At 37.7% G+C, this 17,166-nt stretch overlaps 1 protein-coding gene across 4 annotated transcripts in view; it reads left to right on the forward strand.

Annotated features, from left to right (window-relative positions):
• Positions 1-17,166, forward strand: part of TOP2B (DNA topoisomerase II beta) — a 99,025-nt gene that overhangs the window by 79,566 nt on the left and 2,293 nt on the right. For 3 of the 4 annotated variants that reach the window (XM_049710113.1, XM_033431955.2, XM_004271904.3), the window contains exons 23-34: positions 428-628; positions 1,589-1,784; positions 1,930-2,021; positions 4,829-4,984; positions 5,142-5,225; positions 6,813-7,007; positions 9,549-9,693; positions 9,919-10,080; positions 11,599-11,800; positions 12,719-12,795; positions 13,979-14,089; positions 16,312-16,434. In XM_049710113.1, the coding sequence (XP_049566070.1) occupies positions 428-628; positions 1,589-1,784; positions 1,930-2,021; positions 4,829-4,984; positions 5,142-5,225; positions 6,813-7,007; positions 9,549-9,693; positions 9,919-10,080; positions 11,599-11,800; positions 12,719-12,795; positions 13,979-14,089; positions 16,312-16,434 (1,744 nt within the window). The remainder of the gene's footprint in view (positions 1-427; positions 629-1,588; positions 1,785-1,929; positions 2,022-4,828; positions 4,985-5,141; positions 5,226-6,812; positions 7,008-9,548; positions 9,694-9,918; positions 10,081-11,598; positions 11,801-12,718; positions 12,796-13,978; positions 14,090-16,311; positions 16,435-17,166) is intronic. The other variant, XM_033431956.2, reaches the window with a different exon arrangement.

A 17,166-nucleotide genomic window follows, 5' to 3' on the forward strand; every position in this document is an offset into this window, starting at 1 on the left:
GTAGAATGACTTAGCTAGCTTTTAAAAAGACTATTATCTTTATTTATGTTGCAATGACTAGAATAGTACATAACAAATAGTGTTTTGAACCCTTATAAATATGGTCAATAAACTCATGTCATTCAGTATTGGATCTAAAAGTACGCGCGTCACCTGGTCAGTGCTAGTTGATGCCTTCTGCTTTGTACTCTCAGCCTCTTGTTGCCTTTTGAGTATGAGCTAGATCAGAACCAGTACCTTGTATATCGTCTTTCTCCATTGAGATCCCCATGTATTGTCAACTATAGTGACTGGGCAGGAGATGATAGAGATGAGGTTTCCCCTTTTTCCCCACTGGAATCGAGAAGTTTTAAAGATTACATGACTTGTAGAATAAGAACATGAATGTGTGTCATGAAAGAATTACTTATTTTTAAATCTTTTATAGGTATACAAAGAACAGGTTTTAGAACCTATGCTAAATGGAACAGATAAAACACCAGCATTAATTTCTGATTATAAAGAATACCATACGGATACAACTGTGAAATTTGTGGTGAAAATGACTGAAGAGAAACTAGCACAAGCAGAAGCTGCTGGATTGCACAAAGTTTTTAAACTTCAAACTACTCTTACTTGTAATTCCATGGTAATTGACTAGATTTACTATGAATGTAACCTTGCATTCTGTAAGTTGGATTTTTGTAATTGGCTTCATGATGGGAGTAGCTATAGTAAGTCTGAATGCGTTTCCCCCTGTATGTTTGCTAAAGAATCTAGAGGTACATTCCCTTTCCTCTAATGTTATCCTCTGCTCTTAACCCCAACCCTGCATTTGTGCATCTGGGCTTGAACACACAGGATACACATACCCTCACACACACTGACGGGAAGTTCTGAGAGTGATTGTTGCAGGGTCTCCTTGTGCCTCATGCCTGTCTCTATTAGCATTTTCGTTGTGGAGTTCTTATCTCCTCATGACTCTAATCTGCTTTATTAAACTTTAGATAATTGGGGAGGAGGATAAAAAGTGAACATGTATGATTACCCTGTTCCATTCCAAATTAGCTTTTTAGACTTGAGAAAGAGTAAGAGAAAAAAATCCAGCAATAGCACAGTGACTGAGAAAAAGTGCCATAGAGAAGAAGTAAAATTTCTCTCTAAATTGAAATTTGAGTGAATTATGGCCCATTCATAAAAAACAACGAAGAGAGAGGCAAATGCATGTCCATTGAGTAATGGGAGAGGGAGAACTTTAATATTTAAAAACTTACAGATAGAATATGCTTCTTTTTGGTTTGGAAAAAAATATATTAGGTGGCTTTATAGCCATAGTTTATACAGTTTTAAGTAAGAACCTTTTCTTTAAGGACCTATTTTTATCTTTCAAAATTATTCCAATTTTAAATATTTTCATAGTTTTGAGAATAGAATTTTATCGGTTTCTTGGAGCCACCAAAGGAATATTTACTTAATAATTTTGTTCTGGATTTTAGGGGTGGTGTGTATTCATATACATGTATTATGGTTATTTTAAATACTGTAGCATACAAGTTAAAAATACCAACACAGATTTATATAATCTTCAAAAACTTTGTGTTTTGTTTAGGTACTCTTTGATCATATGGGATGTCTGAAGAAGTATGAAACTGTGCAAGACATTTTGAAAGAATTCTTTGATTTACGATTAAGCTATTATGGTTTACGTAAGGAGTGGCTTGTAGGAATGCTGGGAGCAGAATCTACAAAGCTTAACAATCAAGCCCGTTTCATTTTAGAGAAGATACAAGGGAAGATTACTATAGGTAAGATGCAACCTTTAAAAATTTGAACATTAGTTAAAATGGAAAAAAAAACTTTATTAATAGAAGACGTTTTTATCAGTAGAATATAAACAAATACAAATTGACTCTCTTTTCTTGATCCTAACTTTATTTTTCCCTCACATAGAGAATAGGTCAAAGAAAGATTTGATTCAAATGTTAGTCCAGAGAGGTTATGAATCTGACCCAGTGAAAGCCTGGAAAGAAGCACAAGAAAAGGTAATCATTTGCAGAACGAGACATTCAGAGAAGCTTTTAAAAGCAACTTCCAAAGCAAACAAAAACCCCAACCCCTAAATTTTGAATTTAGTACTGCTAAAGGTGCTGAGTAGTCTGTTTGGAGACTGAAGTCTTCTGTGTATCCACAAAACAGATAGGGTGCAGGAACTTGCAGTGCACACCCACCGCCAAGCACTTTGCCAGTGTGGCTCAGCCAGGGCCTGGAGAAATGATTCCGGTTGGAGAAGGTCGCTCAGCCTTCTTTCTGAGCCTGCCGTTGAAGGACGGTGGTGGTGGTGGTGGTTTTGTGAGGTGCATGTCACTGTCTGGGAACTACACTGGTAGCACAGAAATCATTTCCCCCTGGGCAGTTTGTGGCCACAATGTGGAATCCACTCACCACTCACTTGATCTGGTTTTGGTGTACGCTGGGGAGACTAGAGACAGAGAATGGTCAATATTTATCAGTATTTATCGAGCACCAAGTATGTGCTCTGACCTATGCTTAGGTCTTTAGCTGGAGATCTTAAACCCTGGAACTTCAGGTTAAAAGTCTGATGTTTTATTAAATTGTCCATTTTAGATCATAGAGTACTAATATTAATTCGGTAAATGGGATATTGAAACGTGAGATTCTTCTCAAGAATTAGCTTCTTGCTGTCGTGGACAATTTAAAAAAAAAAATTGAAAAGGCAGTACAGCATTGTGATTGAGAACACAAATGTACAAAAGGAAGAAAGTTGGAAATGATTAATTTTCAGATACTTAATTATAATTTATATATATGCAATACTGATAAAATTCACATCTTTAAAAAATAGTTATGATTATGTGATGTAATTTGAACTGAAACTTTCCAACATTCATGAGTTCTCAACCATAATGTTTTTCATATTTTTCATCAAACTCCATTGAAATAGTGTTTTCATTTACATTGTTTTTTTTAAAATTTTGAACTGTCAATAGATTGCCATATGTTAGAGTGAGTAAAATTAGAATAAATTACATATTTACCAATTACATGTTAAGAGAATAGGTTTATTCATTGAGGAAAATTGGGTAGGACAAGTTGGGGGAGTATTCAAAATTAAGATGACTCAAGCATGTTGCATTCCTTCAGTGTGTTTTGTTGCATTCTTAAACCCCAAATTACGGTTTATACACCTACTTGCCCTTCTGTATCATTGTTGGTTTAAATTATATCTTAAAAAAAAATTAGCTAGTAAGCTAATGAATTTAATGTTTCGTTTTAAAAAATAAAGGTGTTTAGGGTTTGAGAATGCCCTTCTGGCAGAAGTAGACTTCATGGGTAAAAGCTAGTGCTTGGATTCAATAATTTCATTGTTACCCTCAAAATGTTCCCAGCATCTTGGCCATGTGTTCACTTCGGGGGTTCAAGAAACAAAAGGAACTGCTCTTACAAGAGTGTCCTTGTTGTGTAGAGTTGGAGAAGAGAGAATTATAAAGCCGATAATTAGAAGATCAAAAACATAGTAGAATTGTCATTGGAACTTGAAAAGTTTCTTGGTTTTTGTTTTTTTTCCCTGAAAGTATCCTTAGTCATCTTCATGATAACAGTGATAGATACACATATTCATGGAGCGCTCATTAACAATACTTGGTGTGTCATCAAAACCTAGAGCAAATAGACTTCTAAAGTGTGGGTCTAAATAGGATTTTATGACACCCTAATAATAATATTTTAATAGTAGTGTAGCAACCTAAAATTCCATAGCAACACACTATTTCATGAAGAAATTTTAAAAACTGTAGACTGTACTACTTTGTCATAAATTATCTAGGTACTTAATAATCTATATCAACTCAACAACAGCATTCTTTTTTTGGCTAATGTTACTTAATTGAGTTTATACTTTTGTTTATGTAATGAAGCATCTTGCTTTGCAATTTTTATCTTTATTCCTTTACTTCTAAAATACACCTAACGTTTACTTTGTATATACACATTATTTTACCAAAAATTTTAAATTAAATTGTAAAGATTTTTTTTCTCTCTTTTGATTGCTAGAAGTGAACTTTTGTTTTATGGAGTATCATGGCTAACTCAGTCATTTTTAATTACTCAGTGCCCTTAAAAATTGAGATGCAATTTTATTTAACAGCTGTTGTTATTTTAAAAATTTTAAAGATGATGTCACCTATAATAACTTCTATAAATTCATTGGACTTTGAAATTTAACATTAGCATAAGGCTTTTTATTGCAACTGCTCCTATGAAAGAAGGCCTTATAGATAAACTTTTAGGATAGCCCTCGTGACTCTGACTCACCAGCTGTTAAATGCTGGAGTGAGCTTCAGCTTAGTCCTTGAATGAATGTTCTTGCTTGAGGGAATCTTTATCAAGAATTCATCCGTAGTGACTGACTACCTTAGCATATTTATTATAACTGTAAAACATTCTTCATAAGTTATATTTATTTTAGGTTTCAGATTGTTCACTCACCAATATAAAGATCTGACAAAGATGCATGATAAAACATTAGTTCTGCTCTATTAATTTTAAGATGTGGTGTCTTCTCAAGCAGTTAATTTTTCACGAGATGGATAGAGGCTGAATATACCATTCCTTTTGATGATTTTATTGTGCATTTTTAGAAAATTTAAACTTTTTATAGGAAATATATTTTCATAGATAATCTTGCAGATAATCTAAAATTAACCCACCACCCTGAAGATGTAGCTTTAAGAGTATAGCATTATGGAATTTTAAACTCAGTACTCAATAAAATTCAACATTGATTTGATATTATATAGGACTTTAATATAAAGTTTATTATTTTTTACAGGCAGCAGAAGAGGAAGAAACACAAAACCAGCATGATGATAGTTCCTCTGATTCAGGAACTCCTTCAGGCCCTGATTTTAATTATATTTTAAATATGTCTCTATGGTCTCTTACTAAAGAAAAAGTTGAAGAACTGATTAAACAGAGAGATGCAAAAGTATGAACTTTTGTGGGTTAAATAATTTGAAACTTTAAGTGCTATCCATATCTTTTTCTTTTCCAAAAATAAATAGTTTTATTTAGCCTTCATGTATACATTTGAAAATTATACATTTAAAATTGAATGTTTAAATCGTACTACTTCTTTATTATAGGGGCGAGAGGTCAATGATCTTAAAAGAAAATCTCCTTCAGATCTTTGGAAAGAAGATTTAGCAGCTTTTGTTGAAGAACTGGATGTAGGTTAAGTCTCCATTAAAATATATTTGGAAAAGTAATGTTTATGAAACAAGAATGAAAATTTTTTAAATTAAATTATCTCAGTGTTTCCTTTAACTCTACAAAAGTTAATATGTTTATAAGCTGCAAAGGATTAAGCTTCTAGCTCTGTGAAACCATAAAGAAAAGTTATATCTGATGCAGATGAATAAAAGCTATGGAGTTGAAATTTAGAATAAATTAAATTCTAATACTCTCTGCTAGTTAAAATTTCTTAACTGACTTCAAATTAGCTTATTGATTCAATTTTAATGTTTTCCCCCAAAGAGGTAAGAGCAGTATATATGATTGAATATAGGTACTTTGAGTTTTTAAAAGTAGAATGATAGTCTCCTTAGACTTTTAATCGAGAAATTTTAATATTTTTTGTTATAGCTTAGTTTTCTCCAGGTAGAATTCCAATTTTAAAAATAAAAGAAAAATGTAGAGAAAGATGTAAAATATAAACTTTTTCTAAAATTGCCTAATTTGTTTTTAAGCAATTAACTCAAAATCTTAGAATTAAATTCACAGTAGCAGTATGATCACCTGATTTTGAGTAGCACAAGGTAAATTACTATTTATTATTACTCATATGATATTACTTATATTTATTACTTTTTAGTTGTTTCATTGATTTACTGTCCACATGTTCTAATTTTATTTTTATGGCCCAAGTCAGAATTCGAACTCTTAAGAATGAGTGTGGTGTATTAGTTGCCTAATAAAATTTCTGGAATTGTTTAGTCCTATTGTTCTGGGTTCCCTTAATGATCTTTGAAATGCCACAATATAATTATGCCTTGATTTATACTTTTCTTATATTGTTATGAGTTAGATTTTTTTTTAATTGCAGATCCTTTTTTTTTACTGCTGACTTACACATTTAAAAATTAATATCCGTTAAAAATGAAGCAAACTAAAACAATAGTAAAGAATAGCTTCATATTTGTTAACAGAACTTCCTTTTTGTGTGATTTGCTGGGATTCTGATGATACCAGGTCATCAGAAGTCTTGATCCCATAATACGTTGTAGGATCCTAGAATTGGAAGGGACTATATAGGTCATTTAGTTACTAACCCCTTGTTTTGCAAATGAGAAGCTAGTTAGATAGAACTGGGACTACAGCCCAGGTCTTCTTTTTTTTTTTAATATTTAATTATTTTATTTATTTATTTGGCTGTGTCGGGCCTTAGGTGTGGCACGCGGGCTTCTCTCTAGTTGGGGTGCACGGGCTCCAGAGCACGTGGGCTCAGTAGTTGCAGCACATGGGCTTAGTTGCCCCATGGCATGTGGGATCTTAGTTTCCTGACCAGGGATCACACCCGTGTCCCCTGCATTGGAAGGTGGATTCTTAACCACTGGACCACCAGGGAAGTCCCCAGCCCAGGTCTTCTGACTTAGAATTATTTGGTTTTTTCTTAGATTAGATCACCTGAAAGGAAAGCTTTGTTCCTTACCGAATGAATAAAGTTAGATTTGACTACTTATGCAGTAGTAACTCTCTTTTCTAATGAGTTGTCTATGCCCCCGCCCTGTTCCCCATCCTTAATCATTACACTCCAGAAAGTGGAAGTGCAAGAACGAGAAGATCTTCTGGCTGGGATGGCTGGAAAAGCAATAAAAGGGAAAGTTGGCAAACCTAAGGTGAAGAAGCTTCAACTGGAAGAGACAATGCCCTCACCTTTCGGGAGAAGAATAGTTCCTGAAATTACTGCCATGAAGGCAGATGCCAGTAAGAAGTTGCTGAAGAAGAAAAAGGTACATGTCTCTTGTTTTAGCTCATTGGTGGACTCCACCTCCATAATGATGTATGTAGGTATTTTAATTTTATTGTGTACTTCAGTCATGCTTTATTTTTTGTTTCTATTATGTTTCACTGTGATTGGAAATCACTTGTTCTCAGAGCCGTTGATCCATACATAGAATGAAGACATATTAGTCAAGGACCCACATGTGTGTAAAGACCTACTCACTTGATTCCATTTCTAAAACGAGAGAGAGAAATACTCTACTCAGCATTCTTTTTTTTTTTTCCGCGGTACGCGGGCCTCTCACTGTTGTGGCCTCTCCCGTTGCGGAGCACAGGCTCCGGACACGCAGGCTCAGCAGCCATGGCTCACGGGCCCAGCCGCTCCGTGGCATGTGGGATCTTCCTGGACCGGGGCACGAACCTGTGTCCCCTGCATCAGCAGGCGAACTCTCAACCACTGCGCCACCAGGGAAGCCCTACTCAGCATTCTAAATTAAAATCATGAAACAACAACAACAGAAAGTTTATCAACTTTAAAATATAAACTTTAGTTCTATATCATGACTAATTAAGGAAGTCTTATGAAAAGAGTCTGTTTGGCTTTCAAAGTAAGCTTTCAACTTTTACTATTTATTACCTTTAGTTAAAAAGTCATCAAACACAGCATATATCATTGGCATTGATGAGAGTTAGAGGGGATTTAAAAGCGTGAGATCTGCCTACCCTCCAGCAGGATGCGAACAGTTGGCCAGAGGAAGGAAGTGTCGAGAAGGCTGCTCAGAGCCGAGAAGCAGGGGCCTGACGGTCTCGAGGGAGTCTGATTTTTCTAGGCAGGTTGATTTAGAGCCCAGGGGATATATAGGTCGATGCATCCCACAGTCTAAGTAGAGCTTGAGAGGTGAGCCTGAGAGCGGTGGTCTGTACAGAAGAGTTAAGAGTTGAAGCCTGGGGGCACTGTGCTACCAGGGAGATCCCTCTCTTCCACGGTTCTGATAAACGGAGGTCTCACAGGCTCCCCTGCACATAGAACTTGCTCTCTCCTTAGGAAAACGTTTCTCTCCTTTTCTGAAGGTCTTAGCCAGGATCCGTTCTCAGCACACTTCTCTTCACCTTTCATGGTCTCCCCAAGTGACCTCGGTTGTGCCCAGAGCTTTTATCACTTACACTGGTGACTCCTTAATCGACGTCCTGAAGCTGTAATGTTTCCAGGAGGGCCAGGCTAATACAGCCACCAGAATGCCCAACGCCCCGCAGACTCAGCATGCCTGCAGGGACCCATCCATTATCTGGGTTTCAAAACTGCCCTCCCACCTCTGCGCCTGATCCCAGTTCCTGGCACTACCAGCTGTCACTAACATAGGCTGAAAACCTGGGAGTTTTTTCATTTAGTCTATAACTCAGTCCTACTGACTGTCTATGAAAGTTCCAGATACCACCCTCTTATCTTGGTCTACACTGACACAGTCTTAGAATTTGGTATTTTCCCTGAGATAATTTAAGGTGAGCCGTGTGGCTCCAGTGATCTTGTCTCTAGTCATCCAGTCACGACTTCTTCCTTCTTCACTTCAGTCCTCTCAGTCTTGTCTCTCACCACCAGAGTGATGTTTCCAAACAACGAGCCTGTTGTTATAGGTGATTCCTGGTGCACAGTGATTTAGCACCCGCACGCCTGCCTGCTTCCATCTGGCTGCCTTTCCCCCTCACCTTTCATTGAGTCTTAGCAGACAGGAGTCTTTATCTTGTGCCTGGGGCGCGCTTCCCGCCTTCCTTCTCCTCACCTGGCGAATCTACCTGATTCTTCAAAGCCCAGTGGGAAAGGCCCCCTTCTCCGTGGTGTCTGCTCTGACCCTGCCCTAGGCCTCCCTCCCTCTGTCTCAGGGTCAGGGGACTTCATTATGTACTGCTAGGCATTATAAGACATGGGTTGCTTATTTTCATTCAGTAATCTGAAGATTTTTTCCTAGTATATAGAGGCGTGAGCTATGGGAACATATTTTTTCAGGTACCTTGTGGTATACTTAGCTATGAGTCTGAAAGTCCCTTTGATAATCAAAAGCTGCCTTCTTATTTTTCATAGTTGGTTTTAAGTAGCTGTCATGTCATAGAAGGGAGTGGTAAGCAGTGTCATCTTCTACAGCTGCATGAGATAAAGTAAAACAGGGTCTGATCAAAGTCATTTCTTAGGACCTCAATAGAATCACGCTTTATATTGTTTTTTAACTCATCTGATATGAAAAAACGATCTCTTGGCTGGAAGTGTATCTCTAAAGTATATGGTGTTAATTTAACTTTTTTTTTTTTTTTTTGCGGTACGTGGGCCTCTCACTGTTGTGGCCTCTCTGGTCGCGGAGCACAGGCTCCGGACATGCAGGCTCAGCGGCCATGGCTCACGGGCCCAGCTGCTCCGCGGCATGTGGGATCTTCCCGGACTGGGGCACGAACCCGTGTCCCCTGCATCGGCAGGCAGACTCTCAACCACTGTGCCACCAGGGAAGCCCTAATTTAACTTTTATTTTTACTTATGGTTTGGTTTTCTTTTCAATGTGTAGGGTGATCTCGATACCACAGCAGTGAAAGTGGAATTTGATGAAGAATTCAGTGGTGCACAAGTAGAAGGTGCAGGAGAAGAGGCATTGATCCCGTCAGCTCCTATAAATAAAGGTCCCAAACCCAAAAGGGAGAAAAAGGAGCCTGGTGAGGAATTGTTAAGAGTATTTTTGTGTGTCAGAAAATCTGTATGTTCAGGATATTACTACATTCTTTTGATTGCACTTTTTTTCTACTAGTTGAAGTAATGTCTTCAGTTTTCACAAACATTTGTTATTTTATCATGAAGTTTTCATTACAATAGTTTTATTTTTACTAATGACGTTTGGATAGGTATTGATACATGTCTTATTGTTGCTCATTTGTTTTTAGGTACCAGGGTGAGAAAAGCACCTACATCATCTGGTAAACCCAGCGCAAAGAAAGTGAAGAAACGGAATCCTTGGTCAGACGATGAATCCAAGTCAGAAAGTGACTTGGAAGAAACAGAACCTGTGGTTATTCCACGAGATTCTTTACTTAGGAGAGCGGCTGGTATTCTGATATATTTTATATTTTAATATATATTATGGTTTGACAAAGTTAGTATTACTCGTAAGTTGGTATTAGTATCATCAGTGTTTCTGAAGTACTAAACCATTAGTATTTCAGAAGTTATAGTTCATGAAGACAAAAAAACCTTTACAAAATGCTATTTTCTAGCAAAGTTGGACTGAATTTCTCTAAAGTGAATCATGTTTTCTTACCGATTTTTGTTATAAAGTTTGGGTTGTATTCCCTCCATAGTTGGAAGATGTTTGGTAAAAAAAACATACCTTGGTGTAGTATACCAGCAGTGATGGATCCATAGAAGTGCTATGTAGTGTTCTTTTCGTTTTCTACCCCTTGTATCATGAAGAATTTCCCCTACATTAGGAGTCTGGTTCCATATGCACACAGCATAATTTAGATAATTGCAGTGTTAGAGTTAGGCTTGCAGAATCCCATTTTGCTAATACATATTGCTGTTAAGCATGTGATTTGATCCTTTCTGAATCATTAATTTGAAGTCTTCAAATAAAAACTGATGTGTCCTATTTTATAGATTCTTCTCAAATTGTTAAGTCCTAATTTACATAAAATGAATAATAAAATATGATTGTTTTTATCTCTGGGAGATACTTTCAAAATTATATCTCAGGCCTTTAGTCACTAAGTGATTGAATTTCTTTTCCTAATGTGCATAGGTCGTATAATAGAGATGAATTAAAAAAATTTTTTTTATTATAGTTGATTTACAGTGTTGCAATAGTTTAGAGGTGAATTTTTAACACAGTAACAAGTTACATGAAAATTTATTAAATGCTTTCAAATTGTATTTAGGCTTTTTCCATACATCTAAAATGAAGTGTAAAATTGCATAGCATCCAAATGACTTTCAAAACTTTATTCCATAGTATATGCTAGAAATTATAGTAAAACTTACTTGCATTATACCAGTGTGCCTTTCTCCATAGTTGGTACCTTTTTATGCATTATATTGTTTTGCTAATATATTGAGGTCTTATCTCTATTTTTACTATTCATCTGAGAAATGACTGTTTGTTATTTCATAGTAAAACTACTGTGAAGAGAAGATAGGAGTTTTTATGGAAGAGGTTAAAAGAAAGTGCAGCACTTCCTAAAGACCTGTAAGAGTTGTCTTTCGTAATTGCAGAAATGAGAAATCTCATATTAGCAGTCACTTTCACAGTGGCCATGACTGCTTTCCTCACTGTTTTGAGTAAGATTTAAGCATGACAGGCAGCATCCTAGTGGCCTCATCAGCTCACCCTCTCCCGAGACAGGCAGCGTTGCCCCAGAGCCTCCAGGGAGTACAGAACAGATGTCAGCACCATCAGAGTAACTGAGGCAGAGTGGTCGACTTTTGTTCTCTAATGCTTGTCTTTTTCTTTTTTTTCTTGTATATTTTAAGAGACAGCTGGAATATATTTCAAGTGCGTTGTTTGGAATAGTATTTCATGTTGATAAAGCTGGGTTTGAGTTTAACACTCACTTTTATTTTTGTCCTAGCTGAAAGGCCTAAGTACACATTTGATTTCTCAGAAGAAGAGGACGACGATGCTGATGATGACGATGACAATAATGATTTAGAGGAATTGAAAGTTAAAGCATCTCCCATAACAAATGATGGAGAAGATGAATTTGTCCCTTCAGATGGCCTAGATAAAGATGAATATACGTTTTCACCAGGCAAATCCAAAGCTAGTCCAGAGTAAGTAACACAGCAACTGCTGTTCAGCTGTATGGTGCAGCTAGGTGTCTGGACATCTGCAGCAGTCTTACAGTAAGCTCCATCCTAGGTCAGGTCCTTCTCATGAAGTAATATATCTGCTTAATATTACAGCTGCTTACATAACCGTTGCTATAGTTTAGAGCACGGGTTGGCAGATTTTTTCCATAAAGGGCTGGATAGTAAATATTTTAGGCTTTGCAGGCCATATGGTCTCTGTTGCAACTACTCAGTGCTGCCCTTGTAGCAGGAAAGCAGCCATAAATGATATGTAAGTGAACGACCGTAGCTGTGTTCCAGTAAAATGTTGTTTACAAAATTAGGCAGCAGGCATACGGGACATAGCTTGACCACTCCTGGTTCAGAGAAAAGTTATTAAATCTTTAGAATTGAGAGGTTTAATTTTCCTCCCTAGCTTTGGTCTTGATTTTTTTCTTGCCTCTGGTGAGTGTGAACACATAACATGTAGGATGTGAAGTCTGTGAACTATTTCAGATTTTTAAGGAAGTATTTTAACCACAAGCAGTCAAGTATTAGAAGTCAGATTATTGCCTCTTCTGATGGAGATTTTCTTCTGGGATTTTTGCCAATAATTTACTGATGTTAAATTCTGAAGAGGTTCTGTCAACCATAAAATTTAGTGATATTTTGAATAACTTTAAAGTTTTGCTTTTCTGTTGAATCGTTGGTTTGTCTGGTGTCTCTGTGTGTATGCATGCACACTTACACTTATGAGAGAGAAGAAAGGAGTTTGGTTGCCCTGTCTTTGGCAAAGGGCAACAAATGAGAGAACTAAAATTTTGTTCTGTAATTATAATCCTGCAATACATATTATATATAAATTGTCAAAGTTGAAACCAGATACTTACATTATATTGTTGTGTTTAATTTTTCTATTAGAAAGTCTTCCCATGACAAAGGTCAGGATTACGGGAATCTCTTCTCATTTCCTTCATACTCTCAGAAGTCAGAAGATGGTATGCTCATTTAGTCTTTTTCTTGGTTACTTACGTATTATTGCTATGGATTTTTTTTATGAGTAAAAAACTTACCTTCTTTTTACATTTTCCCCAATGTAATAAGGTTTATTTAGTTTTCCTGAGGTGATTCCCAACTGATTGGTCAAAATCAGCATTATGGAAGCATTTAGGTGGAGAAGCAGATGCAAACCTGTGTGTGTGTGTGTGTGTGTGTGTGTGTGTGTGTGTGTGTGTGTGTGTGTGTATGTATGTATGTATAGTGGGGGGAGTGTGAGTGTTTTAAGGAGAGAAAATAGTATAGACAGAAATTCTGGAAGAGCAAAATTTAATTTTCATGGCAATGTGAATGGATATATGACAGCTTTTTTTTAAAGCTACAAGTGTACCAATATGCAGATTTGTTTTACTGAACCCCAGTAGCTGAAAGACTAGAACCTTCATAGAAGCAAATTTAATCAGTGTGCATACTTTTTTATTGCCTACATTTCTGTGTGTGGAATTTCTAAGGTCAGAACAACCTAGTTACATTTGAGTTACTGTTTTCCATTTTTTAAATACACACATACATGTAGATAGATGCGGTACAGGTTCTATAAGTACTGATACACATTTTTGAAAGCATGTCAAAACAGCTATATAAAACTTTCACATCCAAGTTGCCATTTTAAGAGTCCCTGTTTTGGTTTGAGTGGGGGAAGGATGGAGGGAGGTATTGATTAATTAAATTGAGTGTAAAAGTAAACTGAAGGTAAGCCTACATGCCTTTTCAATTAACCTTTAATGACGTAAAGTTGATGAACTGATATTCCTGAAATGGTTAATTAGATGTGTAGATGCTAAAATAATCACAGTGAGAACTTTTTAATGTCTCATTTTAAAATAAGTCGTCAGTATTTTTGAATTGGTCAGTTATGTTTTAAATGATTAGCGTTTGGGACTATTAGGAATTTTTATTACTGTATGCATTTCTATGTTGTTCTACACCAGAGTAACTTTTTTGAAATATAACATTGTTATATTATTTTCCGCTGTTTGTATACGGTGGATTATATGATCACAAAATAGAAACTTACAAGATCTATTATCTAGCTAAAGAGATGTCATCAGTAAAAAGAATCAGTTTTACTACTAAGTGGTCCTTATAGAATCTCTTTACTGAAAAAAACCCTGTAATTTTTAGATTCAGCTAAATTTGACAGTAATGAAGAAGATTCTGCTTCTGTCTTTTCACCATCATTTGGTCTGAAACAAACAGAAAAAGTTCCAAGTAAAACAGTAGCTGCTAAGAAGGGTATGTACTTGTATTTGATTTTGTTAAGCATCGCATAAAACATACAGAGATGGTTAAAGGAAACTTAATGTAATTTGAAACTATTTGCACTAGGACTTCAATAGAAAATAGGTATGAAGTATAAATGTGTATGAGGAAAATCCCTCTTGTTTTCTAACCGTGTGAGGTAATTATTCAGATGTCTGTAAGACTTCATTTTAAAGCTGCTGTAATTATAACCCCATGCATTGATATGGAAAGACAGCTTTCTGGTAAAGCTGTGCTGTAGTTAGTTGTTGGGTTGTGAAGTAGGCTGAGAGTTTGTGCTGATAGCAGTTGCCCGCCTCAGCTGTGTAGGCCATGCCTAACTCCTCCTGGGAGCCGTCGCTCAGCTCAGTCTGGGCCTCTTGTTGTTTGTGAGTCATGCAGCTTTCTTTTCCGTAACCTTAGATTGTTTATGAATAAGTTGATTGGAGTTGATTCATGAATCTGTTACTGGTACTGAGGCACACACCTTGAAGGAGGTCAGTGTTAGTGCTTTGGGTTTAAAAGAGAATCACCACTTACCCAGCAAGTAAATCAACAGTATGGAATGTCCCTTCAGGATCTTAGAAGCGCACAACAGACACCCACCGTTGTAGACACACATGTACTGCATGCAGCAGAACAACAGTAAAAGCCCCTGCTGTTCTGGACACACTGGGGCGGTGGTGAGAAATTGGTTGGCCCTCCAGCCTCTAGCCCCGGCCCTCCAGCCTCTAGCCCCGCCCTGGCCATGGTCTGTCTTTCTCTACTGAGGACTTTCTCTGTTGCTGTGCCCGCCACCCTTTACCCGTGACTGAGGAAAGCTGGTCTGCACGTCTCTCAGGGTTCGTGCCCCTCAGGTTAGCTCGCTCGGGTTTCATGCCAGCTCTCCGCTTCCTCACGCGGTGAAGCTTCCAGAGTGATGACAGCTCGACACCCTCCCATTACCCAGCCCTCTCTTCACTGTCTCGTTCTGCACTGCCTTCCTGTACCTCCCAAGTGGGCACTCCTAACTTGAGTTTTTTCGTTAGGATCAGGTGGGGTCTGCTTCTGGAGAACGCAAACTGAGACGGGCCCTGTAATTCCCCTTTAAGCATCTTTTTAGCATCTTGATATGAGCATCTTACAACCACCCTGAAAACTGGGGAGCCCTTTCCCTCTCTGAACGTGTCAGCCCGTTTCCTTCATCAGGCTGTTCACCCCCATTAGACCTAACGAGTTAGCTTAGCACTAACTGAAAGGCCAGCATGCGCAGCCACTCCCGTCCTGTGGCTCCAGTGCTTCACAGCAGACGGGCTCAGAGGACGCACGTACCTGACCTACACCCGCCCGGTAGCGTCGCCAGTGCCACCTAACACTGCAGGCCTGGAAACGTCCCAGGAGAAAGGGTCGTCACTGCACCTCCCCACGTGTGGAGCCCGCACTCCCGCCGGGGCTGCCCCGTGGCTGCCCCGTGGCTCTAGCGGTAGGAAAGCCCACAGAGCCTGCAGGCCGCTCCTGCTGTTCCAACAAGGGGCCTCACCTTGAGCGCCGTGTATTGGATCGCGATCACGTTTTCCATATAAGGAGCGTGGGTGTTTTTAATAGAAAAGTGTGGTTAATTCAGTACGTTCTTTTTTTGCAAATTAGGTTTTACTAATCACACAAGTAAAGGCTGATTTATCAATTTTCATAGACTGTAAATGAAGCAAGGTTTTTAAAAACAAAATTCATCAAAATAAAGGCCTTTGGATCTATTATCCACTTACCTAGAATTTTCATGTTTCTTTTCACATAAAAGTACCAAGTCTGATTTCAACCTCTGAATGGAAGTGAAGTTTCTATTCATGGTATTTGAGGGTCCCATAATTTTTTTTTCTCTAAAACATTTTAAAAGTTAGAACTTAACATGTGGTTATACTTGGCATTATCATTAATGTCTTTTTACTACTGCTTTTTAAAAGTTATTGCTTCATTCATTTTAATGGCCCTTGTTAATTTAAATTTCTCAATTGAATTATCAAAAGGCAAATTATGAAAAATTAAATAAAAACCATTTTGTCACCTATGAGCAGTTGTTTGCCTTTACACTGGCACCAAACGGAGAGAAATCATTACATTATTTAAGGCTACTCAATTTCATATCAGCAGTAAGAAATTCCATCGTTATAGGACTCACTCCAGCTTGAATTGTTGTAAGAGTATCACATTGATCTATGAAATGGAAATTTGCTTAATAGGAAAACCATCTTTAGATACAGCCCCCAAGCCCAAGAGAACTCCCAAACAGAAGAAAGTAGAGACTGTAAACTCTGACTCGGATTCCGAATTTGGCGTTCCAAAGAAGACAACAGCACCCAAAGGTGAGGATTATCTTTGTGTAACCCTCTAGCATATTGCATGTGGCAAGTGTTTAGTCTCTTCTACTAACTGAATTTAGAGAGACTGGGTACCTATTTTATTTTAAATTGTTTCACTCCTCAGTAAGCAATGTTCTAAGAATCAGTGCTGAATTAGAGTCCAAAGGAAATACAGCAATTTAGTCCACTTTGTTTACAAATCAAGAAACTGAGACTCAAAGAGGTCAAGTAAGTCAGCAACTTGCTACCAAAGAATGGTTCAGAGACCCCTTGCAGCGGACTCCCTGGAAGTGGTTATAAAAGGCAGTGGGGGGTCCTCATTAAAGTGTGAGACTCCTTGGCGGAGGCTGGAGCGGGGACCCTTAGACCAGAGCCCTGTCTTCATGTGGGAGCTGAAACAGCTGTCCTCAGGGCCCCCGCAAGGGCACAGCACCAGCTCCTCTCCCTGCTGTCTCCTCTTTGCCTCTGGAATCTACGAAGTCCTTAAAGATGCTTAAAAAAATATGTAAGACATGATTTCTGTAAGGGTAGCTGTTCAGTCTTTTGTCCAACTGATAGATAATCTCATCAACGTGTTTCTTTCTTAAAGCATTGGTTGGGTTAAGGAGATACAGACCTACAGCAAACCGAAGGGGCAGAAAAGAAACATAGTGACTAGGGAGGTTGGTACTTAGGCAGTGCATGGTTTGAAACCTTTGTAAATTCAATAGTGCCATCTCATTGATTCATTTGATC

The sequence above is a fragment of the Orcinus orca genome, chromosome 5 (genome assembly GCF_937001465.1).
Source record: "Orcinus orca chromosome 5, mOrcOrc1.1, whole genome shotgun sequence".
NCBI lineage: Eukaryota > Metazoa > Chordata > Mammalia > Artiodactyla > Delphinidae > Orcinus > Orcinus orca.